The sequence below is a fragment of the Sphaeramia orbicularis genome, chromosome 19, assembly GCF_902148855.1.
Source record: "Sphaeramia orbicularis chromosome 19, fSphaOr1.1, whole genome shotgun sequence".
NCBI lineage: Eukaryota > Metazoa > Chordata > Actinopteri > Kurtiformes > Apogonidae > Sphaeramia > Sphaeramia orbicularis.
Window position 1 is genome coordinate 39,886,804 of NC_043975.1, and position 24,020 is coordinate 39,910,823.

The window sequence follows — 24,020 nt, forward strand, 5'->3', positions numbered from 1 at the left end:
CGTCACATGATTAAGCAACCGGCGCGCTGAACGGAAGAGCGGCGTGTGTTGGCTATCATTTACTCGTTACGATAAGGTACAATGTCTGTTAATGTCTGTCTATTTGTTGTGAGATCTATGTGCCTCGGCCAATTATTGGGAAACTCATTAAATGAATTTATAACGTCCACCTTTGGTCTGTCTTGTTGTGACGCCGTTTATTACCTGGAGTAACGCAGCTAGCATCAGGGAAGCTAAACGGCAGCCGACGAAGAGAAAAAACCGCTCTAATGTGTTAACTGTCATCGTATGTAAGTAGTCTAATTCAGTCACAGATTGTGATTCAAATCATTATGTGACAACTGCGGTCCTGTAGAGTGACCTATTGATACGGCGACCACATCCCAGTAAATCAACTGTGGTCAGTGGTGTAGTGGTACCTGGAAAAGAGGGTATACTCTCAAATTTTGCCTTTTTTTAAGTAGTCCAGAAAAAACGACCTGTTTTAGAAGCAGTGACATTTAAGACTGCTCTATTTAGTTTACCCAAAAATCTGTCAGTAGTATTTGTCAGTAGTTTTATAGTAATTATAGTAATTTTATAGTAGTATTTGTCTCACTACTGTAAAATTCTTATGACTTGATCAGGCGGAGTTTTTAGGTATTACTGGTTACACAAGCAGCTGCATGAATGTAAATGTATTCAACATGAGGCAAACATAGGATAACGTTAGCCTTTCATAACGGTAGCCTACTCACCAAGGGGGTAGGTTTGATTTTGACATTGGTGGGGACGAAAGTGCTCCAAGGCCGCACTCCTGAAAGTTGATGTTTTTTTGCTTTTGCAATCATAATTTCATGTCATGTAGAACTGATCAAACAAGCAAAAAATCAGTCAGAAAATTCAGTAATTGACATGTTTATAATGCATATCTGAATATCTAAAGATAATACAAGAATTTAATGCATTCTGCAATGTTATTCTCATGACTAACATATCCATCATTTAACCTCACCTATGCATTTCCAGCCTCTCCTCCAGCTTCTCTTCATCCACCTCCCCCTGCTTCTCCTCCTCTACCTCTACCTCCCTCTCCTCCTCCATCTCCTTCAGCCTCTCTACTGTCTGTCATCTGACAAAAACATGTTGATGCATGAGATATGAACAGATTAGGGATACAATGATCATAGAGTTTGATGGTACAGTTATTGCCTGAACAAAAAAGGCTTTTACTTTCAGTTATTACATGTAATTTATTCGCCAAAAATATGGATAAAAATCAAATCTAGAATCTGAGATTTTATTGTATTTTCCCCACAAATTTTCTTTATTTGTGTTTTTTGAACAGTTGCTCTCTTCCATAGAAATAGATGAAAATAGTAAGTAAAAATAACTTAAAAAAAAAAAAAAAAAGTGTGTCTGTTTTAGGGATGTCACGATACCAAAAATTCAGGAATCAATACTGATACCACTACAAGTACACGATTCTTGATACCAAAGTCAATACCATGGTAAAAAAAAGTTGTAAAAACACATAAACTTAAACAAGAAATATTTTAAGTATTTGCATGTAAATGAATTTCGCTATTGCCTCTAAGTCTCTCATCTGTCACACTGTTTACTGCTTTGAATGCGCAGACGTGATTGGCTGAGTGGTATCACGTGGGATGGCTCTACATGCATGTAATTGGTCTGTGCGTTTCCTCATCTACTGTAAGCTAAGCTGGTGAAAAATAGAAGTGCTCCACCACTGGCTGTAGGTCTGGACCCGGACCACGGTCCACCTGTTGGTGACCGCTGGTATACTTTCTTATTGTCAACATTTCGCATCAGCGGTGGCTCGAATGGGCCAGGCTGTAAAAACTGCGTCAGGCCATCGGACCAGTGCCAATGTCGAGCCCTGATGTCAAATGTTTAATGCTGAATAACGGAACTCACCTTGAATTCTTTAAACAGATCTGGGTGTCTGTCTCGAAGGTGCTTTGCTAGGTTCGTGGTACCGCCCCCCCCCCCCCCCCTTTGTTTGAATTCCGTGGTGGCGGTGTTTACACAGTGGCTTATGCGTGTCAATAACCACGTTGGAATTGTCTACCTGAAATACTTCCACTCACGATTTTTGGCCCCTTTTTTGTCCATTAGACGAGGCGGAGCTTTAGCTTTAGCTGTTGCCATTCTTTCATGAGTTCCTGTACCTGTTGCATGTGTACTTTCGTTATGTACTGCCCCCATCAATTCCATATGAGTAGCAAGCCACCGATGGTATGGATTCTTGAAAAAATGAGTATCAACTTTTTTTTTTCATCATAGTATTGAATGGTGTCGTGAGTATCGTTTCATCCCTAATCTGTTTGGCATTAAATATGGTATTTTATTCAATATCTGTATTGTTGAGCCTCTACAGTTCTATACCCTTGAAGTAACTTACACTTTGACTCCTAAAGAAGTGTCTTATGTCCAGTTTTCATTTTTTTGGCCTCCTTCAAATCCTAATTACCAAGCACACACGCATGAACACATGCACGCAAATAGACACAAATGTAAACGCAAATGACACCACTGATATTAAAATCTATCTAGCTGACATGACCCAGGCAGACCAAATGCCAAACATGTTGACAACTTATGCTAGCGGTCCAACTAGCAGGTTGCAAGTATCTTTTACAAGTAGATAGACTGACAGCGTTGACAGCCAATCACATGTACATTAGTTAAACCGTAGAGCCAATCGGGGAGAGATATTTAGGTTAGAGGCAGGACTTCTAGCAGAAACCATCTGTTAACCCTTTGTGTATGGAGGATCAATCCTGCCATATTGAAAAATATATACAGAAACATAAAAATGGCTTGATAAATTAATTCCTGTGCCAATACATAATCAAAAATAAATAAATAAATAAATAAAAGGTATTTATTTACCTTAACATGTAATTTTCCATACCATTTATTTATTCATTTTGTCCTTATTTATATTTTTCCTTCTTAATTTTTATTCCTGCATTTATTTCTGCATTGCTTTCTGTTAGCATTTTATCGCTTTTCTTACTTATTTCTATTTTATTTTCATCTTATATCTTATTAATTTATTGTTTTTTGTTTTTTTTTTTGTTCATAGTCGTATTTACCTCTTCAGTATTCCCCCTTTTGCATTTTCTTCCTCTATTTATTTCTCCAAGCCTCTGCGTATCATTTTTACATTTCAGTGAATCTTTTTTCTATTTCTGTATGCATTTATGCCTCATTAGGCAAATGAGGGGGTGGTCTTTAAAGGCGCGTTCTGGGGTCAGCTCTTCTCCTTTTGGTTAATTTGTATTGGGGAGCTGTGCTCTCAGTGCAGAATAGACCAGGCATTAATGGCGCTTGTGGTTTAGGTAGAGGGACATGAAGCTGTGTTATTTGAAATCCAGCAGAATTACTGCTGCAGAAATCACAGTCTCTGAGGACTATTTACTGTTTCGTGTGGACATAGTAACTGAGAGAGTGTTTCAGTTCGTTTCACATATGGACCGACTTCTTGGACCACGTAACACAGGTGATCCAGATGCGGCTAACTTAGCATGTTAGCGTTAGCATGGACGCTAAACTCATTAAAATTTCAACATTAGCCAACTCAAAACTCACCAGAATTCTGTAGTCAGATATTACAAATGCCAAGTTACAGAAGTTTCTCCTCCTCTAACTCATGAATAATAACTTGAATAAACTTTTATTGGCAGAACTCAGCTCTTCAGTAACTCTCCTCCTAATTAGAACATTACCTCAGATGACAAACTTAAATGAACACCACCAGGTTCAGCAAAACAACTAAAATAAAACCCGCTGATAACAAAATTTGTACTAAAGTTACCTTATCTTAAAAACTCCATAATTTGTGGTTGTAGTGGTTAAATCTCAACAGGTGGCCAAGTCAAGCTAGCTAACTATAGGGCTACAGCTGAAAATCTAACATAACAGTTGTTAAAGATATAAATGTATACAAACGCTCACACACACCAAAGTAAACAGAATTTACAGCATAAATATCAGCTAATACAGGAGATACACTCAATAATTTGAAAGATGACTATATCTTATTAACTTAGCGCTGGAATTGCCAGATCAGCTGCAATAGAAATGAATGTGCTCGGATGCCGTTTCACTCAGTGTAGGAACTATCGGCCCTTCCATCTCCCGGAAGTAGGTCCAAATCTCGTCCACCATTTTTAGCTTACCGGCTTCTCCGAAACTACTATTCCGATTGACTTCAAACTTGGTATACAGCTTATTTATGATGATGTCAGCAAAAGTTAGTGAAATTATTTGGCTCTGGATCTGATTCTGGATTTGGTGCCACTTTGAAAAATTTCCCTATTATAAGAAATAGGAAGTGGATCGATGCAATTATTCAGTAAATATAAATGATATCCAGTGTAAATTTCTACAGTCCAGCCCTGATGGGGAGATGACCAAAACATAATGGCCACATGCTGATCAGGATCTTCTTCTAGATCCGGGAACTTACGGAAAATTTAACGTGGGCTCTTATGGGAAAAAATATCAATCGTCTTTTTCTCTGAAACTCCAGTTCTGATTGACTTCAAACTTGGTATACAGCTTTTTTATGATGATGTCAACACAAGGTATTGAAATTATTTCGATCCAGATCTGATTCTGGATTTGGTGCGACTTTGAAAAATTTTCCCATTATAAGAGATAGGAAGTGGATTGATCCAATAAATCAGTATCAATAATATCAAGTTGGAATTTGAATTTTTTACAGATCTGATCGGAATATGACCAAAACATGGGCTGTTTCTGTAATATAATAAATACGCAGAACTGGGTGATAATAAATGGCATCTGGATACATTTCCCAAAGCTTTTAATTTGGCTGGTAAGCTACAGGGCCATTGGTCCTATTTTTTACAATGGGAGTCTGTGGAAATGTCGCGACTCTGTTATATATCAGTGGCTGTGGCTTTGATCTTGCCACTCCACTGATCACATAGTTCATGTAAGCCTGAATTGTTCCAAACAAAATAAGCGCTCTCAGGTTTATTCTATGGGACAAACAGCAGTGAGCATCAAAATAAACCACACACAACCGTTATTGCATGTGTTGTTGTGTATGTTATACTTTTGAGTAGTGGGGTTGACCACTGAAAGGACTGCATTTATTACTTTGACAACTTAAATTCTCGGGGGTAAGGTTTGTGTTGGCTTGAATAGGCTACTTACGTGAGTGGTGCTAAACATTACAAATTCATTCATTCTAAAATTGTACTGTACTTGTAAGGAGATAGACAATTTACCATTTTTAAGTTTTACTATTATAAGACTGAGTTACAAGCAGAAAACAGTGGTTAGCTTTGTGAACACTGTGTGCCTGCCAAGCTCTGCTCTCCTGATAACACACACATGCGTTTACATGACAACTTTTATTCCTGGTTTAATCTGAATAAATGTTAGATCTTATTTAAGATGCCCATGTAAACACCTTATTCCAGTTGAGAAAGAATAGTTCAGATTAAATTTAAACCTGAATAAAGTCACTGGTTTAATCCCCTTTTAATTCCGAACTAAATTATTCCTCGGACATGTAAACCCTTTATTCCGTTTGGACTTTATTCCTTCCATTCTGCGCATGCTCGTTGTCTTGTCCTGTCACGATGACTCACACATTCTGCCCTGGCGGAAGAATATGCAATGCAGTATAGTCAACCCAAACTGTTCCAGGGGGCTATTTTGAAGGTATCTACGAGCCTCTAAAACCCTGAAGGAAGAGTTCATCACCAGTTTTTTTTTTTTTGTCTTAATTACGCTGGTGGAAGAATATTCAATGCAGTATAGTCAATCCAAACCGTTCCAGGGGGCTATTCTGATGGTATCTACCAGCCTCTAAAACCCTGAAGGAAGAGTTCATCACCTGTTTTTTTTTTTTTTTATTAATTCATTTGTCAAGCACTAATGAGTTTGATAAGTGGGCAAATCAGTTTGCACCGCAGTGCACCGATTGCCTTGTTCTCACAGCCCTTCCGTTAGCTTATCTTAGCCTAGCTTAGCATAATCGCTTCGTTCCTGTGGTCAGACGTAGCCAGGCTTTTATAGGTGATCTGTAGTATTTTATGAGTGATTTTGTGAGATTCAGTTCTCCCTAATCATTACTTTAGTCCGGTGGGGTCAATATGATCACAAATTGAGGCTCAAATCATGATGATGTGACTTACTGCAGTAATAAAATCTTGGGAAATAAAAACTAATGCAAAGCTAAAACGGTAAAGCAAAGCTAATTTAGTGCATGCATCCCTTCCAACAAAAAGATTTTCCAACTTCCGTCAACACAACAGTCCCAAGATTGTATGAGTGCAGTAAGTCGCGGATCTAAATAAATAATTAGGGAGAATCGGATTTCAGAAAATCACTTACAGAAGACAACAAATCACTTTTAAAAAAAACTGGCTACGTGTGACCATGGAAATGCAGTGACTATGCTAAGCTAAGCTAACAGAAGGGTTGCGAGAACAAGGCAACGTGAGCACTGCAGTGCAAACCCTTTTGCTCACTTATCTACCTCATTAATACCTCATGTAAACCTTTATTCGGGTTTAACATTTCCATGTAAACAGAAGAGAAAATACTTCAGTTACGAATTAGTTTCTTCTGGAAAAATAATTTGGATTTAAAAAACATCATGTAACCGTACCCAATAAGGCATTAGTGGATAGCATAGTAACTTGGCATGTTAGTGTTAGCACAGACACTAAACTCATTAAAAAGTCAACATTAGTGAACTCAAAACTCAACAGAATTCTCATAAAATGAGTTGCATATTACAAACGCCAAGTTACAGAAGTCTGGCCTCCTTTAACTCATGAATAATAACCTGAATGAACTTTTATTAAAACGCGGAGCAGTGTCCGCTCCGTGTTTTTAGCTTACTGGCCGATAGGCTGTAAGCTATTGTCGTCATGCGGCCTCTGGCATCATCATCTGTCGTCGGTGTCTGTCATCTGTTACAAAACTTTCAATCGTCTTCTTCTCCGAAACTACAATTCCGATTGACTTCAAACTTGGTATACAGCTTCTTTATGATGATGTCAACAAAAGTTAGTGAAATTATTTGGATCCAGCTCTGATTCTGTATTTGGGGCAACTTTGAAAAATTTCCCCATTATAAGACATAGGAAGTGTGTGTGTGTGTGTTTTTGTAAATATTAAGAACTTTGACAAACCTCAGAAAGTTTTTTTTTAAGAGTTGTTTTACAATTTAGAGTTTTAATTTGAAGCTTTATCTTAATAATATTCTGGGTGGTTTTTATGGTAGAAAATCAGATATATTTCTGACTTTGAGGATTTAAGGTAAGTTGCAATGTAAATGCAAGAAATATTCCCAAAGACGGACTGTTTATAAATAAAGTACTGGACATATTTTGATTAAAGTTATGTGGATCCACATTGCATTTTTATGTACAAGTTATGTATTACAAAAAACATTTGCTATAACTGTGCAATAGCACAACAGGAAAAAGAAAAAATATGGATCAGTTGAATTATTGACACTGTTTTTCAACACCTAAATGTTCACATCACATAAGATTAATAGCAGAATTTTTAATTTGCATGAAACATTTTGAAAAGGTAAATGTAATGATACTGAAAAGATGTGAATTCACAAAATCACTTGTCAGAATGTTCAATAGTCATGTCTACAGCATGCAAGCATACAGGCAAAAATAATAAATATGACAAATAGTAATAGCCTTGCATTGCATGCAAGCACATGAGTGTGACATGATACATGTCCTGATATCTGTCATCAGTCATGATACTACTTTTTTTCTTCCTTTTTTTTTTTTTTTTTTTTTTTTTAAAGCAAATGAATGGGCTTAGTTCAGAATTTGACAGCTTTTAGAACAATTGCTATTTTTAGCTATTATCTCAGTTTTGGAATTGATTTCAGGGATATATCAAAAACATGACAAAAACTTAAGTACATTTTGGCATGTCAGATCTACTTCACTTTGTTTGGCATTTTTCCTCCTAAAATTAGTTGAAAGATAGTCGCATGTAATAAGTGACGTTACATTGCTGAAGTAATTAAAATTGTTCTATTACTTATTATGGAGTATCTAGCAATCTTTAACCTATGAAAATTATCCATCATAACATTGCTAATTTCTGTGTAATGGTATTTGACAGAGATTCATTTTTATTCACATTTTCTTTTGCAAATTTTTGAAAACTCAGGTAAATTTTGTGATATATTTGGTTATTGACCTCAGCTTTAGTATTTTCTTTAAAGTTACAAGTGCCTCAATATGTTGGAAGTGGGACAAAGGATCAGAATGCTTTGTAGTCCCTTCCTACTTATTTCCTTTCTTATGTTGATGTCTCCATGTAGTTATAATGGCAACAGATGACATTGCTCAGCTGGCTGATGCTCTCTCCAAAACCCACGTCAGTGATGGAGAACTGAGCTACAAAGGCCTGGGTCTGAAGCTTGACACAGCAGAGTCAGGTTAGCTTTTACATTGTGTGCCGCTCACATCAGAGGACTGGCTATCTGTTCCTCAGACCTGGTTGACTTCTGTCTGTGCTTTCAGTGGAGGACCTGGTCCGAGAAATTGAGCAGCATCAGGGCCTGAGAGCTCTGTGCCTGGAGGGGAACACTGTGGGAGTGGAGGCAGCCCAAGTCATTGCCAAGGCTCTGGAGAGCAAAGACCTACTACAGGTATTACAAATGTCATGAATTTCACTTTTCCATTTCCATTATGGGTATCAAAGTATTTCTGGTTTATATACATATTTGACAGTCTGATAGAATGTTAGTGCTGAATGATTAATCAAAAATATTTTTAAGATAACAAAATGCAAACCACAGGAGCTTCAAAAAGCAAAATGTATCATAACATTCACTGTAAAAGAAGCAAGAATTGCAAAATGTTTTTGAGTCCTAAATGTTGGAAGTCTTAAGAAATTGAATGCATGAACATGTGAACAGCATTTTGATGTGTGTCTTTCAGAGATGCCATTGGAGCGACATGTTCACTGGACGGCTGCGCTCTGAAATCCCAACAGCTCTGGTGAGAATTCCACCATCTGATTAAACACAGACCCCCTCCTCACTAAACTGTTGAATATAATACTAATCTGCATATTTAAGTGTGTTAAGAGTTTGTTGGTGAATGACACTGACATAATATTTTTATTAAAATGTCTTTTGACCACTCTGCTGCATATCTGTTTCCTTTTGTCAGAGGTCTCTTGGCAGTGCTTTAATGAGTGCAGGGGCCATGCTGACTGAACTTGACTTGAGTGATAATGCCTTTGGACCTGATGGTGTGAGGGGGATTGAGCAACTGCTGAGGAGTCCATCCTGTCACTCTCTGAGGGAGCTGAGACTCAACAACTGTGGCATGGGAATCGGAGGAGGAAAGGTGAGCTCACAGAGAGCAGCAGTCAATGTGTTGTGATTGTCACAAGTTATGCATTTATGTAGAGGTTTTAATGTATGATTGAACAAACAGTGACATGCTGTATGGTTTGTGTAGATCCTTGCTGAAGCTCTAATCGAGTGCCACAGACAGTCATCAGACCTCAGAGCTCCACTCAAACTAAGAGTGTTCATTGCAGGAAGGAACCGCCTGGAGAATGAAGGAGCTAGTGCTCTGGCCAGGGCCTTTCAGGTAACAGAGAAAACCATTTGTCTGTCTTCATCCACTTATCCAGGTCTAGGTTGCAGGGGCAGCAGCCTCAGTAAAGAAGCCCAGACAGCTCTCTCCCCAGCCACCTTCACCAGCTCTTCCGGGGCAATCCCGAGGTGTTCCCAGGCCAGCCAAGAGATATAATCCCTCCAGTATGTCCCAGGTCAGCCCCGAGGTCTCCTCCCAGACGCACATGCCCAAAACACCTCCCCAAAGAGGCATCCTCACTAGATGCCCGAACCACCTCAGCTGTCTCCTCTCGACGTGGATGTGCAGCAGCTCTACTCCAAGTCCCTCCCGGATGTCCGAGCTCCTCACCTTATCTCTAAGGCTGTGCCCGGCCACCCCTCAGAGGAAAGTCATTACCCATGACCTTGTTCTTTTGGTTGTTACCCAGAGCTTATGACCATACGTAAGGGTAGATCAACCGGTAAATCGAGAGCTTCACCTTTTGGCTTAGCTCCCTCTTCATCACAATGGACCGGTTTAGCGTCAGCATCACTACAGATGCCACCCCAATCCGCCCGTCGATCTCCCACTCCATCCTACCCTCACTCGTGAACAAGATCCTAAGATACCTGAACTTCTCCACCTGAGGCAGGACAATAGTCCAGGACATCACACACCCATTACACCGCTACTTCATCCCACTACCCTCAGGACGCAGATACAGGACATTAAAATTCAGGAGGGCCCGTCTTGGGAAAAGCCTGATCCCCTCAGCCATAGCCGCCCTAAACACCAGGCCCCGCTGACAGGCTGACCAGTCTGCAACTGCCACCCCATAAATGTCTCTTTTCGTTATGTCTACCCCCACTGTTGTGGTTGTCATCTGTGTTGTATAATATTACTGTCTTTTTTTTTTTTTTTTTTTTTTTTTTTTTTTTTTTTTTTGTTCCTGTAATGTTTTCAGTCAGTGAAGATGAATTTCCCCACGGGGACCAATAAATTAAATCTAATCTAATCTAATCTTCCTCACCGACCCAGAGTGGGCACTCTACCCTTTTCCGGCTGAGGACTATGGCCTCAGACTTGGAGGTGCTGATCTTCATCCCAGTCACTTCACACTTGGCTGTGAACCACCCCAGTAAGAGCTGGAGGTTGCTGCTCGATGAAACTAAGAGGACCACAACCCTGCTTGTTATTATAGAAAACGTTTTATGAAACAAGTGTTGCAGTTGTCTCATATTTACATCACCACAGGTATTTTCATCTAATATACATGTCATATACTGGATTGTAAAGACTCGAACATTGAAACAAAAAAAAATTGTATATTTTCAAATAAAAATTTACAAATCTGCTTGAAAATTAATTAAAACTAAACTTAAATTGAAAATTAACTGTCAAAACAAAATAACTAATAAAAAATGCAGGTGAAGTAATATTTCTGCATAGATTAAATTAATTTTTGAGATTTGGTGCAAGATTTTTCTGGGGGGAGAAGGCTCATGATGATGTGAGGGGGTGTTTGGTCAAAAAAGGTTGAGAAACAATGGTATATCCAAATCAATTCTTGTGTTTTGATGTTATTAAGGCTTTATTTATGCTTGTAACAGTTAGTTATCACAGTTAATTCTGTAGTGTAGTTTTTCCATTTTTGTAAAGCACTGTAAATTGCCCTGTGTATGAATTGTGCTATACAAATAAATCTTCCTCACCTTGCCTTGCCTAGTGAAAGCACTGCTCTGTTTTTGCATGTAAGCTGATCGGCAGTCTGGAGGAGGTCCACATGCCCCAGAATGGCATCAACTACGCAGGGGTGGTGGCATTGGCCTCGGCTATGAGACACAACCCTGAGCTTAGGGTCCTGAACTTCAATGACAACACCTTCACAAAGAGAGGGACCTTGGCCATGGCTCAGGTAAGGCATCACTGGATTCATGTGTGCCCTGAAAACTAAGAGGATGTCTTCCACAAACCTGTACCTGTATACCTGTGTTGACTGTCCAGGCTCTGAGGCACCTGAGGAATGTACAAGTCATCAACTTCGGTGACTGTCTGGTCCGGTCTGAAGGAGCCATTGCCCTGGCTGCAGTGCTCATAGAAGGATTGCCAATTCTCAAGGTGAGGCCACATCAGAGCTTTGTGTCTCTTGTGTTTCTGTCTGCTCTGAACAGCCTACTCCAGTGACTCCCAACATTTTTTTTGCTTGTTACCCCATTTTAACATCACAAATTTCTGGCAACCCCAGATATCTAAAACGGAGACATTTTTTATTCTAAAAATAATTTGTTTTTGATCATGTAATAGTTTGCTATGCTATGTTACAAATAAACATTAATTTTAGACATTTAGGCTATATAATGTATATAGCGCACCTTTTCGGTGTCTGCTTCTCAGTTTCTTTTGGAGATGTCTTAGCGGGGCCAGGCAGGTGAAGAAATTTTTCCATTCTGTTTGGTCCGGTTTTCTGACTGCGATTGTGTACGGGCAGGTTGAAGCGTAGTAACGCATGTGGCCACATGATTGGGTTAATCAAGATATGCCCTCAGATATTATATCCTGCATTTTATTTGAACTTGATTTTTATAGGAAAAGTGTGTGGTGTTTTAATTTTAATGAAATGTATATTGAATCATTAAAACATATTTTTAAAATGAAATCAGATTAAATTTTATTTATATAGTGCCAAATCATAACAAAAGTTATCTCATGACACTTTACATATAGAGCCGGTTAAAACCAGACTCTCAATCCAATTTACAGAAACTCATTAGAATTCTCCAGGAGCAAACACTTGAGACTGGTGACAGTGGCAAGGAAAAACTTCCTTTTAACAGGCAGAAACCTTGAGCAGACCCTGACTCCTGGAGGATGGCTGTCTGCCTTGACCAGTTGGGGTAAAAGAGAGTGGGTAAAGGAGGAGAAAAAGAGAGAGAGATAGAGAGAATGGGGGAGAAAGGGGGGAAGTAGGGGGAGACACACTGATGCACAGATAACTGAACTAGAACTGTCAAAAATAGGTTAGCTGGTGTTACTATAATTACTAAAAACCAGAACAAAGGTCCATGACTGTTAATACTATTACTACATAACAAGGCAGCTGATGGGTACCGGTGGGCCAAGCATGCTGCAGCCCGAGTGGTTGTGGAGGCAAAAACTCGGGTCTGGGTGGAGTTTGGGGAGGCCATGGAGGAGGACTATCGGTCGGCCTCGAGGAAATTCTGGCAAACTGTCCATCGCCTCAGGAGGGGAAAGCAGTGCACCACTAACACTGTTTACGGTGGAAGTGGGGAGCTGCTGACCTTGACTGGGGATGTTGTCGGATGGTGGAAGGAATACTGCGAGGATCTCCTCAATCCCACTGCAACGTCTTCCATAGAGGAAGCATAGGCTGAGGTCCCAGAGGTGGACTCGTCCATCACCCAAGCTGAAGTCACCGAGGTGGTTGGCAAGCTCCTTGGTGGCAGGGCACCAGGGGTGGATGAGATTCGCCTCGAGTACCTTAAGTCTCTGGATGTGCAGGGACTGTCTTGGCTGACGTGTCTCTGTAACATCGCGTGGCAGTCCGGGGACAGTGCCTCTGGATTGGCAGACTGGGGTGGTGGTTCCCCTTTTTAAGAAGGGGGACCGGAGGATGTGCTCCAACCACAGGGGGATCACACTCCTCAGCCTCCCGGGGAAAGTCTATTCCAGGGTACTGGAGAGGAAGATCCAACCAATAGTCGAACCTCGGATTCAGGAGGAACAATGCGGTTTTCGTCCTGGTCGCAGAACGCTGGACCAGCTCTATAATCTCCATCGGGTACTCGAGGGTTCATGGGAGTTCGCCCAATCAGTCCACATGTGTTTTGTGGATTTGGAGAAGGCGTTCGACTGTGTCCCTCATGGTATCCTGTGGGGGGTGCTTCGGGAGTATGGGGTCAGGGGCTCTTTGCTAAGGGCAGTCCGGTCCTTGTATGACTGAAGCAGGAGCCTGGTTCGCATTGCCGGTAGTAAGTCAGACCTGTTCCAGGTGCATGTTGGACTCCGGCAGGGATGCCCTTTGTCACTGGTTCTGTTCATAATTTTTATGGACAGAATTTCTAGGCGCAGCCAGGGGCCGGAGGTGGTCCAGTTTGGGACCACAGGATTTCGTCTCTGCTTTTTGCGGATGACGTTGTCCTGTTGGCCTCATCGAGCCTGGACCTTCAGCGTGCCCTGGGGCGGTTTGCAGCCGAGTGTGAAGCGAGTGGGATGAGGATTAGCACCTCCAAATCCAAGGCCATGGTTCTCGACCAGAAAAAGGTGGTCTGCCCTCTCCGGGTTGGCAGAGAGTCTTTGCCCCAAGTGGAGGAGTTTAAGTATCTCGGGGTCTTGTTCACGAGTGAGGGAAGGATGGAGCGTGAGATTGACAGACAGATCGGTGCAGTGTCTGCAGGGATGCAGTTGCTGTATCGGTTGGTTGTGGTAAAGAAGGAGCTGAGCCGAGAGGCGAAGCTCTCGATTTATCAGTCAGTCTACGTTCCTACCCTCACTTATGGTCATGAGCTTTGGGTCATGACCGAAAGGACAAGATCCCGGATACAAGTGGTTGAAATGAGTTTCCTCCGCAGGGTGGCTGGGCGCACCCTTAGGGATAGGGTGAGGAGCTCAGCCACCAGGGAGGAGCTCGGAGTAGAAATGCTGCTCCTCCACATTGAGAGGGGCCAGCTAAGGTGGCTCGGGCATCTGTTTCAGATGCCTCCTGGACACCTCCCTGGGGAGGTGTTCGGGGCATGTCCCACCGGGAGGAGACCTCGGGGAAGACCTAGGACACGTTGGAGAGACTATGTCTCTCGGCTAGCCTGGGAACGCCTCGGGTCCCCCGGAAGAGCTGGAGGAGGTGTCTGGGGAGAGGGAAGTCTGGACATCCCTGCTTAGACTGTTACCCCCGCGACCCAAGCCCAGATAAGCGGTGGATAATGGATTGATGGATAACAAGAATTAACAATGGATTTACCACAACTACAAAGTTAGTACAAATAATAGAAACCTCTACCATCTAAGGAACTGTATAATAAACACTATCACAACTATATGGATAAGTGCATGATGACGATGAAGGCAGGAGAGGGGCAGGACCACAGCAGCAGGTCCAGAGTTGGTCCATGGAAAACCTGTGATGATCCTGGGAAAACCTGTGAGGCAATAAAGCACAGAGACTCCGGGGAAGAAGTCAAGTCAGTAACATGTATTCACTGGGGCTTAAATAGAAGAAAAAATTAGGAGAGAAGGAGGAGCAAAGAGGAGGTCAGAGAGGAAGAGGAGCAGAACAGACCTCAGTGTATCATGATCAATCTCCCAGCAGTCTAAGCCTATAGAAGCATAACTAAGAGCAGCTTGAACCACCCTAACAGTAGGATTCATCAAAAAAGGAAAGTTTTTAACCTACTCTTAAACATAGAGATGGTGTCTGCTTCCCGGACCAAGGCAGGGAGGTGGTTCTACAATCATGGAGCTTGATAGCTGAAAGCTCTAGCTCCCATCCTACTTTTGGAGATTCTCGGGACCACCAGTAAGCCTGCATGTTGACAGCGTAGTGCTTTAGATGGATTGTATGGAACTACAAGCTCTTTCAGATAAGTGGGTGCCTGGCCATGAAGGGCTTTGTAAGTGAGGAGGAGTATTTCCTATAGGGCTGCAGCTATCTAATATTTTAGTATTCGAGTATTCTACTGAAAATTCCTTCGGATAAAACTTATTTTTGCTTGGTTAAAGAGAAATTATGAATACACAAGAGGAAATAAGGTATTTCACTTAATAATGAAGGACCAATTGGTTTCCCTTTTTTTTTTTTTTTTTGATAATTAACAGTTTTATTCGTTACATTCATATTGTGCATACGCAACAAAATGTATTTTCTTGACTAGAAACATTGTAACATTTGCAACTGCAAATAAAAATAAATAAAATTTAATTACTTTCAACTTAGTATTTCTTGTATCAAAAATATAACGCATTAATAAATTAAAAAAAAAAAAAGGCATAAACATTGCCTTTTTGATGTGCAGCTTAACTTTGGCTGCTGTAAGTTTCAGAATTTACAATTTAGACATAACAGGAATGCGTTGTGGGATATAAGGGGCAAGAACATTTGAACAGGAACTTGGAACGAGTCCCCTGCACAATTAGTTTTACACATTTCTGCTATATTCAGGAGAATTAAGGCAATGGCCACCCCACCTTAACTGTCTCTCTCATAACCTATAACCCGCCCACACACACACACACACAAACACGTACGGTTAATTGATAATTCACTTCAGTTTCGCAAAAAGTAGTTGGATTTTGCAAAAATTCGGTTGTGACAAGGTAAGAGAAAGCTTTGAGCAAGCCATGCACCATTTTGGCCGTGCTTTTGGAAAATCACGGGTGCACGGCTCGCTGCCTAAATCTGTGCTTGTCACAATCGTAATAAACTAGCCACACATTCGACAGTAGCCACAATTAACAGAAACCTAGCCCTCCGCAGGGCTAACGTTACGTTATGTTAGTAAGGTACATTAACGTTAATCTCATGGATTTGCGCTACGTTAATTTTATTTTTATATTGGGTCCTCCACTCCATTCTGGGTGTGTTATGAGAAGATGCTACATCGGAGATGTGCTGTTGTGGTATGGAAGGGCCGTGTTACAACGGATACATGTCATGGTGTTTACCTTGCTGTTCAGTCTGAAATGCTTCCACACTTCTGACATTTTCTGTTTTTTTTAGTGTGTTTTTTTGTCATTCGTCATCATTATTGTATTCACCCGCCTTGTCCATCTTCCTGCTCCTTCAACCAAACACTTCCACGTCCTCTGTCATCTTCCTTTGCATGAGTGACGAAAGCATGTTGTGCCATATCAAGTAGTCCGTGCAAAATGCCATGCTTTGAGCTTTCCAATTAAATAAGCAATCCCTCGAGGCAGAGAAAATTCCTCGATTATTTTTTGTAATCGGGGGTACTCGAATTACTCGAGGAATCATTTCACCCCTAATTTCCTGTCCTAGCTTTTAGCTTTTATTTGTAACTTTTTTTTTTTATTATCAATTACTAGACATTTCAGGCGACCCCATTTAAATTCCAGGTGACCCCAAGGTTGAAAAACACTGGCCTAGTCACAGCCCTCTGTTCCCATGTCTTACCTTTAGGAACTCAACCTGTCTTTTGGGGAAATCACTGAGGCAGCAGCGCTCGTGGTGGCTCAGGCTGTCATGGACAAACCTCACATGGAGAAAGTGGATTTAAACGGTACACACACTGAAGTTCTCTTTACAAAAAAGTGCTGATGAACTTGCTCTCACTCTTACGAAGTGCATGTTGCTTCCACTCAAACTTATTTAGATTTTAATGTTTACGCAGAAAATACTGTACTGTGACCACTATCATTTGTAAACTGAACCTTAGAGAATTTGAGGCAGATCCAAGGGCTTGCTATTGAGATTGCTGTTGAGTTCATTACCTCTCCTCTACTCTTTTACATTGTTGCAACATTAGATACTGTTAACTTAGAAAAGCACCATCTAATGTTCACGTATGAACAGCTCTCAACCCAACAGGGACTCAAAGACAAACTCAACCTGAAGCACATAAATATGCACATATCTCCCACAAAAGGTTGTTCATGATGTCTGATTTTTTTTTTTTTTTTTTTTTTGGTTTTTGGTTTTTTTGAATGAAAGCTATGTCAAAATCAAATAATTATTCAGTACACAGTATTTTTAAGATGTCATCTGAAATGATTAGGTGGGGTATCTGATCAAAGGTTGAAAATTACTCTGTGGCTCCGACAGGTAACTGTCTGGGGGAAGAGGGCTGTGAGGCTTTGAGAGAAGTTATGGAGGACAAGGACAAAGGAGACATGCTTGCCTCACTCAGGTAATGTGTGTGTATTTGTATAGATGTATGTTTTCTGAAGCTATGACCCTATTCCTTTGTGACAGAGGGTGAAAGTAGTTTTGTATGACTTTGTTACAGTGACGATGAAGGAGAACCCGATGATGAGGAAGATGATCATTATGAGGATGATGGTGATGATGATTCAAGTGACAAGTGTAATGAAGAAGATGGCGAATATGTGAAGGACAATGGACTGATGATAAAAGACAGTCAAACAAAACCTCAGTGCTCAGTAAGATTACACTATGCTAGACTGATTGTCGATCAAAATGCTAAGTGTGTAGTTTCCTGTTTAAGTTTTCATTGTAGCTTTGCGCACCCCCTCCCAGGCAGAAGTAAAATCTTTCATCAGCAGCCCCTCTGTTGAAAAGCTTCTTCAGCTGGGAGAGACAAGGACAACTATGCAACAACAGGTAGGAAGCGAGTTGTTTTTGGCTCTTGGTCTGATGTAATTAGATTTAACAATTAGATTGTAACACCAGGCCCTGCTGACAGGCTGACCAGTCTGCAACTGTCACTCCATCAATGTCTCTTTTCGTTATGTCTGCCCCTACTGTTGTTGTTGTTATCTGTGTTGTATAATGTTGCTGTCTTTTTCTTGTAATGTTATGTTGTCTTTTTCTTGTATGTTATGTAATGTCTTTTTCTTGTAATGTTTCAGTCAGTGAAGACAAATTTCCCCACGGGGACCAATAAATTAAATCTCTAATTAGCCATTTATAATGTTCAGAGCTAAAGTCAATACACAGGCGGACTTTTCTTAAGAAAGAGGAACTAAGCTGTCATTGAGACTCTCTTTTGTCTCCAGGTGGATGCATCAGACCCACACAAAGCTGCTGATGTCTTTCTGAAAATTGCATCCTTGTACAGTGATGAACCAGAAACCAAGAAAGCAGTTCTGGAAACTATTGGTAACAATCTATCAATCAATCTATATAGCATCATATAATAACAAAAGTTATCTCATGACACTATATTTAGAGCTGGTCTGAACCAGACTCTTAATAAGTTTTTGTACAGATGGAGGGAAGGGTGGACGATGCGCAGGACCCCCCCCCCCCCCATTCCAGACCTCAGTACATAATTCTACAAGTAATATGATAGACCTGTATAAGGCTGGGTATCATGGCCAATTTCCTTAATCGATTCCATTTCAATTCATAAGGTTCTGAATCAATTCATTGCAATTTGATTTAATATGGATTCAGTTCAGTATTCTAACTCCACATTAACTGATAGTATCACCTATGGCTGAGTGTGGATCCAAGTTAATATTCCTAGAATGACTGGTTTCCGCGACCCACCTCGGAGAGCATCCATTGACCAGATGGTCCGGGTGGCAAGTACCTCCGCACTTGGAGTGGCCAGGAGGACCTCCTGTGGAGGTGTTTTCCCCACCCTTTCTCCGCGCCCCTCGCAAGCCAGACCAAGACAGAGCCGGCCGTGTCTCTGTGTCGGCGGTACCCGAGTCAGGTACTCACAGTCCTGCTCTGAAAAATTTATCTCATCTCATCTACTATTACGCAAAATTAAAATAAAATCGATCTAAGATCGATTTTTTTTTTTTTTTCTTTACCCAGCCCTAGACCTGTAAGTGGAGGACAATTTGATAAAGCTGTGAGACAGTGAAAGTAAGCTCCCTTCACCTTATCATTGTTGCTGACTATCTGCTGTTACCTGCGGTTGAGAACCACTGGTGCATGCCAAAGTTTTTGCACATACTGGATGGACCCACAAACAACCAACTGATAATGGATTAGATTTCAATAGCGCTTTTCAAGGCACCCAAAGTGCTTTACATTAGTAATTCATTATTCTTTCGCTATCACATTCTCACTCTGTTGGTGGGAAGCTACATTTGTAGCCCCAGCTGCCCTGGGGCGGGCTGATGGAAGCATGGCTGCCAATACACACCAAATGGCCCCTCTGACCACCACCAAACATTTACACGCATTCATACACCAGTGAGAGTAACACTGGCAGCAAGGTGGGTGAAGTGTAATGACACAATAGTACATACTCCGGGGAAGAAGTCAAGTCAGTAACATGTATTTGTATTTGCTGGGGCATGAATAGAGGAGAAAAGGAGAGAGGGGGACAAACAACAGGTGGAGGAGGAGCAGAGAGAAGCTCAATGTATCATGATGAGTCTCTCATCAGTAGGCCTGTAATGGTACACGTACCAAACCGAACTGTTTCGGTACACACCTGTTCAGTTCGGTACACAGCTGTACCGAAACGGCACAGTATGATGAGAAAAAGAAAAAGGAATGAAAGACGTCGTTCGATGCGAAACTTTAAATCCGCGCAAGTTTCACACGGACTTAATAAAGGAGCACACATTGACCCGAAATATGAAATAGCAGCTGATATAATAAAAACAACAAATATGATGTGAACCTGGAAGGAAGAGACTGAAGACCCTCTACCATCATTACAGTCCAGTTTGGATCAGTTCAGGTTCAGGTGAAAGCATTCATTACCTCCGCCAAGGAGGTTATGTTTTTGCCAGGGTTTGTTTGTTTGTTTGTTTGTCTGTCCGTTAGTGTGCAACATAACTCAAAAAGTTATGGACAGATTTGGATGAAATTTTCAGGGTTTGTTGGAAATGGGATAAGGAAGAAATGATTAAATTTTGGTGGTGATTGGGGGTGGGGGGGCCCATGGGGGGCGCCACTGATCAGCCTTGGCGGAGGTCTGCGCTCTCAGAGTGCTTCTAGTTACATTAGTTATGGACTGCACCCCCAGGTATATAACTGCGCGCCCCCCCTACCAACCGGCTCCGACAAAAAAAAAAAAAAAATCCCCTGTGCACACAGGCACACACAAATACACACAGTGTCCTAAACAGTTTGTTCTCTGTCCTAAAATAAATAATTTGGTTCATTGTGTTTTCAAAGTTTCTCTTCAGTATGTTTCAACAGATTACCAGTTTACCCTCTTGTTAATGTTGCACTTCATGTGGAATTTTTATGTTATTTTTATGCAGAATGTGAACTGACAGAACTGTGATTACATTTTTCTTGTTTGTTCGAAACTACCTTTCAGGGAAAAGTGCAATACTAATGTTGAAAATACATTTAGTAATATTAATAATTTATTTTATTTTCTATTTGATTTGTAGCAGCAGAATTATATTATTCCTGTTTTTCCATATTCTATTGTCTCCAAAAATTGGGGGAAAAATTTTAAAAAATTCATAAATGCATTAATAGACATTTTGAAGGGTTTTCTTTCTTCCCGTACTGAACCGAAAAAAACCGAACCATGGCTTTGAAAACCGAAAACGTACCGAACCGAAAATTTTGTGTACCGTTACAGGCCTACCCAGCGGCATAACTAAGAGCATCTTGAGCTGCCCTAACTAAAAGCTTTATCAAAAAGGAAAGTTTTAAGCCTACTTTTAAATGTAGAGAGGGTATCTCCTTTTCGGAGACACCACAATAGTCAAGCTTGATAGCTGAAGGCTCAAGCTCCCTTCCTACTTTTGGGGATTCTGGCAACCACTAAGCCTGCATGTTGAGAGCAAACTTTGAATATGACCATGTGTTGCAGATTATCCCGTTCCAGTTTAATCCATTGTGTATCTTAGAATACACATGATCACAGAGTCAAACTCCCATGAACTTAATAAAGTTTGTCACACTGTTTGTCAAGGAATAGGTCAATTGGGTGCAATCTTTATGATGACCACAAGATGTCTCAAAACATCCCTCCCCTGAAACTTTTAAAGAAAAGTGCACATTTTCATTTTCAACATTGTGCAAATCAACTCTGCCTTCCCTAAATTTCTAATAACAATATAAAGTTTTTCTGATGACATTAACCACATAACTGATCATTTTTTAAGAAGTATATCAGTATTTTGCAATGGTTGTTTTTTATAGTAATGTATGATTGTAGGAAGTGCTTATATGTACAATATGTTTGTATATAGGGATTATATGACCCGTATTGCTGTATGCCACAGATGCAGTATTGAACAAGTGCCTCTTTGGTTCACCCCTTCAGTCATACTGCTTCCTTTCCACACTGCTGGTTATGATGGGCCTGCTAAAGGTATTGTACAGTCATGCTGAACAGTGTTTAGAGTGCTCATTTTGTGCTCACTCTGATATGTATCCTAATCTGTTCTTAGATGATGTGTCCACAGGAATTGAATAGTATATTTGTTGTTAGACGGTAAGAGGGTTCCCATGGGGTCTTAAAAAGTCTTAAAGGTCTTGAATTTACAAATCTCTAATACCTTTAAAAAAGTCTTTAAAAATATGAAATTTGATATGGTAGGCCTTACGTTATGTTACCATAAACTTCTTCATTGTATTGTCTTTAGATGTGTCTGTGAAATGTTCAAGCTGCAAAGAAAGTATCATTAGTCTACTCAGTTTCAACCCGACAATTTATATTGAAATTAGGGAACCAGTTATTGCTAACTTTTCAGCCCCTGGTGAGAAATTAGTCTGAACTGTGGGAATCAAGGTGTTGGAGTAAATAAATACATTTTCCTAAATTCTAAGAGGCACAAATTTTGGTCAGTATGGCCATGAAATAGGCATTAAATTCTGTTCTAAGTAGTCTTTAAAAAGTCTTAAATTTAATTTGTAGAAACCTGTAGGAACCATGTGTAAAGTTTTGAAGGCAGGGTCTTTGCTTTAAAATCCAATTCCTATGTCTATCTATCTGTAAATGATAGGGAAAGAAAACAGCCATTCCTCTTTAGCTCAGTGGCCGATAGGTCATGAGCAACTGTGATGGCACTGTGTCCATCTTCGTCATCGCAGTAGTTTTTATTTCATTGTCTTTGTTAGCAATTTCTTCAAACATCTTCTCTGACAAAACTAATGGTCGGATTCATTTAAAATTTTGTATGTAGCTTCCTTGGGATAATGTCTACAAACTAAGTTTCTTCACAGTTTTGAGAAATATTGATTTTTTTAAAATGATTTTTTATTTGCCTTTACTTATAATGGGCCATATTTTGATACCTTATAACATGGAAATGGTTAGAGATTTCAATATAAGTACTATATTGATAGGAAGTCATTTATGAACTTTCGTTTAATTTGCTGAGTTATCCTCAAGTACCCCCCACTTCTATTGGGAGACTGATCTCCTGCTTCAAGACTACAGGACTCTTAACATAGAGGCAGAACCTGACAACCTTGTAATTCAAGGTGTTATTAATTCTTGATAGAACATGCTGGTGAGTTACAGAGTGACTGGTCCTATTTTTTTATTATTGGTTTGTGGTAACATATTGCATATTAATTCAAGTTGTCATATATTACTTTTTGCTGTGTCTCAGGGAGAGGGGAAAACGAAGAAGGTGCTGCTGGTCCCAGGTCAGCTGTTGTGTCTGGAGCATGCTGTCCAGCAGGAATATTTCCCTCAGCATCATGCATCATTGTTTCATACCTTCCTTTCAAAGTACGACTGGATCCTTCTATACATTTATATTGTTTTGAAAGTGTACCTTTTATTATAGGCGCACCATGGAAGATTCAGACTTCAGATTTTTATATATTATGGGTTTCTGTTGAACAGTAGTGAATTGAAATGCGCATACATTTGCATTTTCTTTTTCCAGGTTTCCGAACATTAGTTTGATATTTGTGCTACATTTGATGACAAGTGCCTACCATAATCAACACTGTGCTTGTTTGTGACTGCAGGAACAGTGAGGCCCTGAAATCCTGTAGCAGTGCCAGAGAGAGGCTGAGCTCTGCTCTGGAAGAGAGATGTCATGATGAATACTGACCCTTGTCACTCCACTGGGACATGTCCACTCTGTACTGACGTTCACTATGTCTACAGCAACACATTCAACAGGGAAATTTTACACTTGAACAAGGGACTAGGACGACCAGAATTTCTTCTAATTTTTATTTTTTTTACTTATGCTTTTTACTTATATTTTTATAGAAAATATAGATACAAATAAAAACCTCACATTACTTAACTACAGGATTAATGTTTAAAAAAAAAAAAAAACTGGAGTGGATCAGAGTGGATTAGAGCATGAATGTCTGACACTTTTTTTTGGCTGTGAAAATTTTTTTTTGCATTGAGTAAAATACTGTGTCAAAATTCAGTGTTTAATTTATAAACCAATTCCATACACCATATGTGTGGCCACATTCAGGGCACATATATCACCACAGCACTGAGTGAATACACAGCATCGATGAGCTGATACAGGCCTTCATCTCCATGGCTCAAGACCAGTAGCACTTTGACATGATGTTTCCATTTTTTGACATGTCAGATCAATTAAAAACAATCTGTGCACAAAATGCGCTCCCGAATGTCTATGTGTAGACATTCAGCTGCACTGCCTTACCTCATATACATACAGTAGCTGTTTTAAGGAAAATGGATGAATGTAATTTGCTGAAACTGAAATACTCTGCATAACATTAGACACTGCTAAGTGCATTTATGTTGTCTGCAAAATGTTTATCTGATCTGTTGATTTGTACTGAAACCTCTGCCAGAAATACAACTAATCTAAAAA

The 24,020-nt window shown here is 40.3% G+C and overlaps 1 protein-coding gene across 4 annotated transcripts; it reads left to right on the forward strand.

Annotated features, from left to right (window-relative positions):
• Positions 1 to 24,020, forward strand: LOC115410685 (ran GTPase-activating protein 1-like). Of its 4 annotated transcripts, XM_030122445.1 has the most exons (17): positions 54 to 70; positions 185 to 290; positions 8,357 to 8,473; positions 8,559 to 8,686; positions 8,979 to 9,038; positions 9,213 to 9,392; positions 9,507 to 9,641; positions 11,365 to 11,523; positions 11,613 to 11,726; positions 16,759 to 16,858; positions 17,401 to 17,485; positions 17,585 to 17,738; positions 17,836 to 17,919; positions 18,315 to 18,417; positions 21,477 to 21,565; positions 22,812 to 22,933; positions 23,179 to 24,020. In XM_030122445.1, the coding sequence occupies exons 3-17, from the start codon at positions 8,362 to 8,364 to the stop codon at positions 23,261 to 23,263; spliced, it is 1,710 nt and encodes a 569-aa protein (XP_029978305.1). In that variant the 5' UTR covers positions 54 to 70; positions 185 to 290; positions 8,357 to 8,361; the 3' UTR covers positions 23,264 to 24,020. The 4 variants fall into 4 exon arrangements, with proteins under 4 accessions (XP_029978303.1, XP_029978302.1, XP_029978305.1 ...); XM_030122443.1 differs by lacking the exon at positions 185 to 290 and having other exon boundaries at positions 1 to 76; XM_030122442.1 differs by lacking the exon at positions 185 to 290 and having other exon boundaries at positions 25 to 71.

Excerpts from the sequence above, each read along its gene's own strand:
- LOC115410685 (XM_030122443.1), top strand. The coding sequence starts at position 8,362 with ATGGCAACAGATGACATTGCTCAGCTGGCTGATGCTCTCTCCAAAACC. Across the intron at positions 9,039-9,212 it reads CTGAAATCCCAACAGCTCTG|AGGTCTCTTGGCAGTGCTTT; the intron begins GTGAGAATTCCA and ends TCCTTTTGTCAG. Across the intron at positions 11,727-16,758 it reads AAGGATTGCCAATTCTCAAG|GAACTCAACCTGTCTTTTGG; the intron begins GTGAGGCCACAT and ends TCTTACCTTTAG.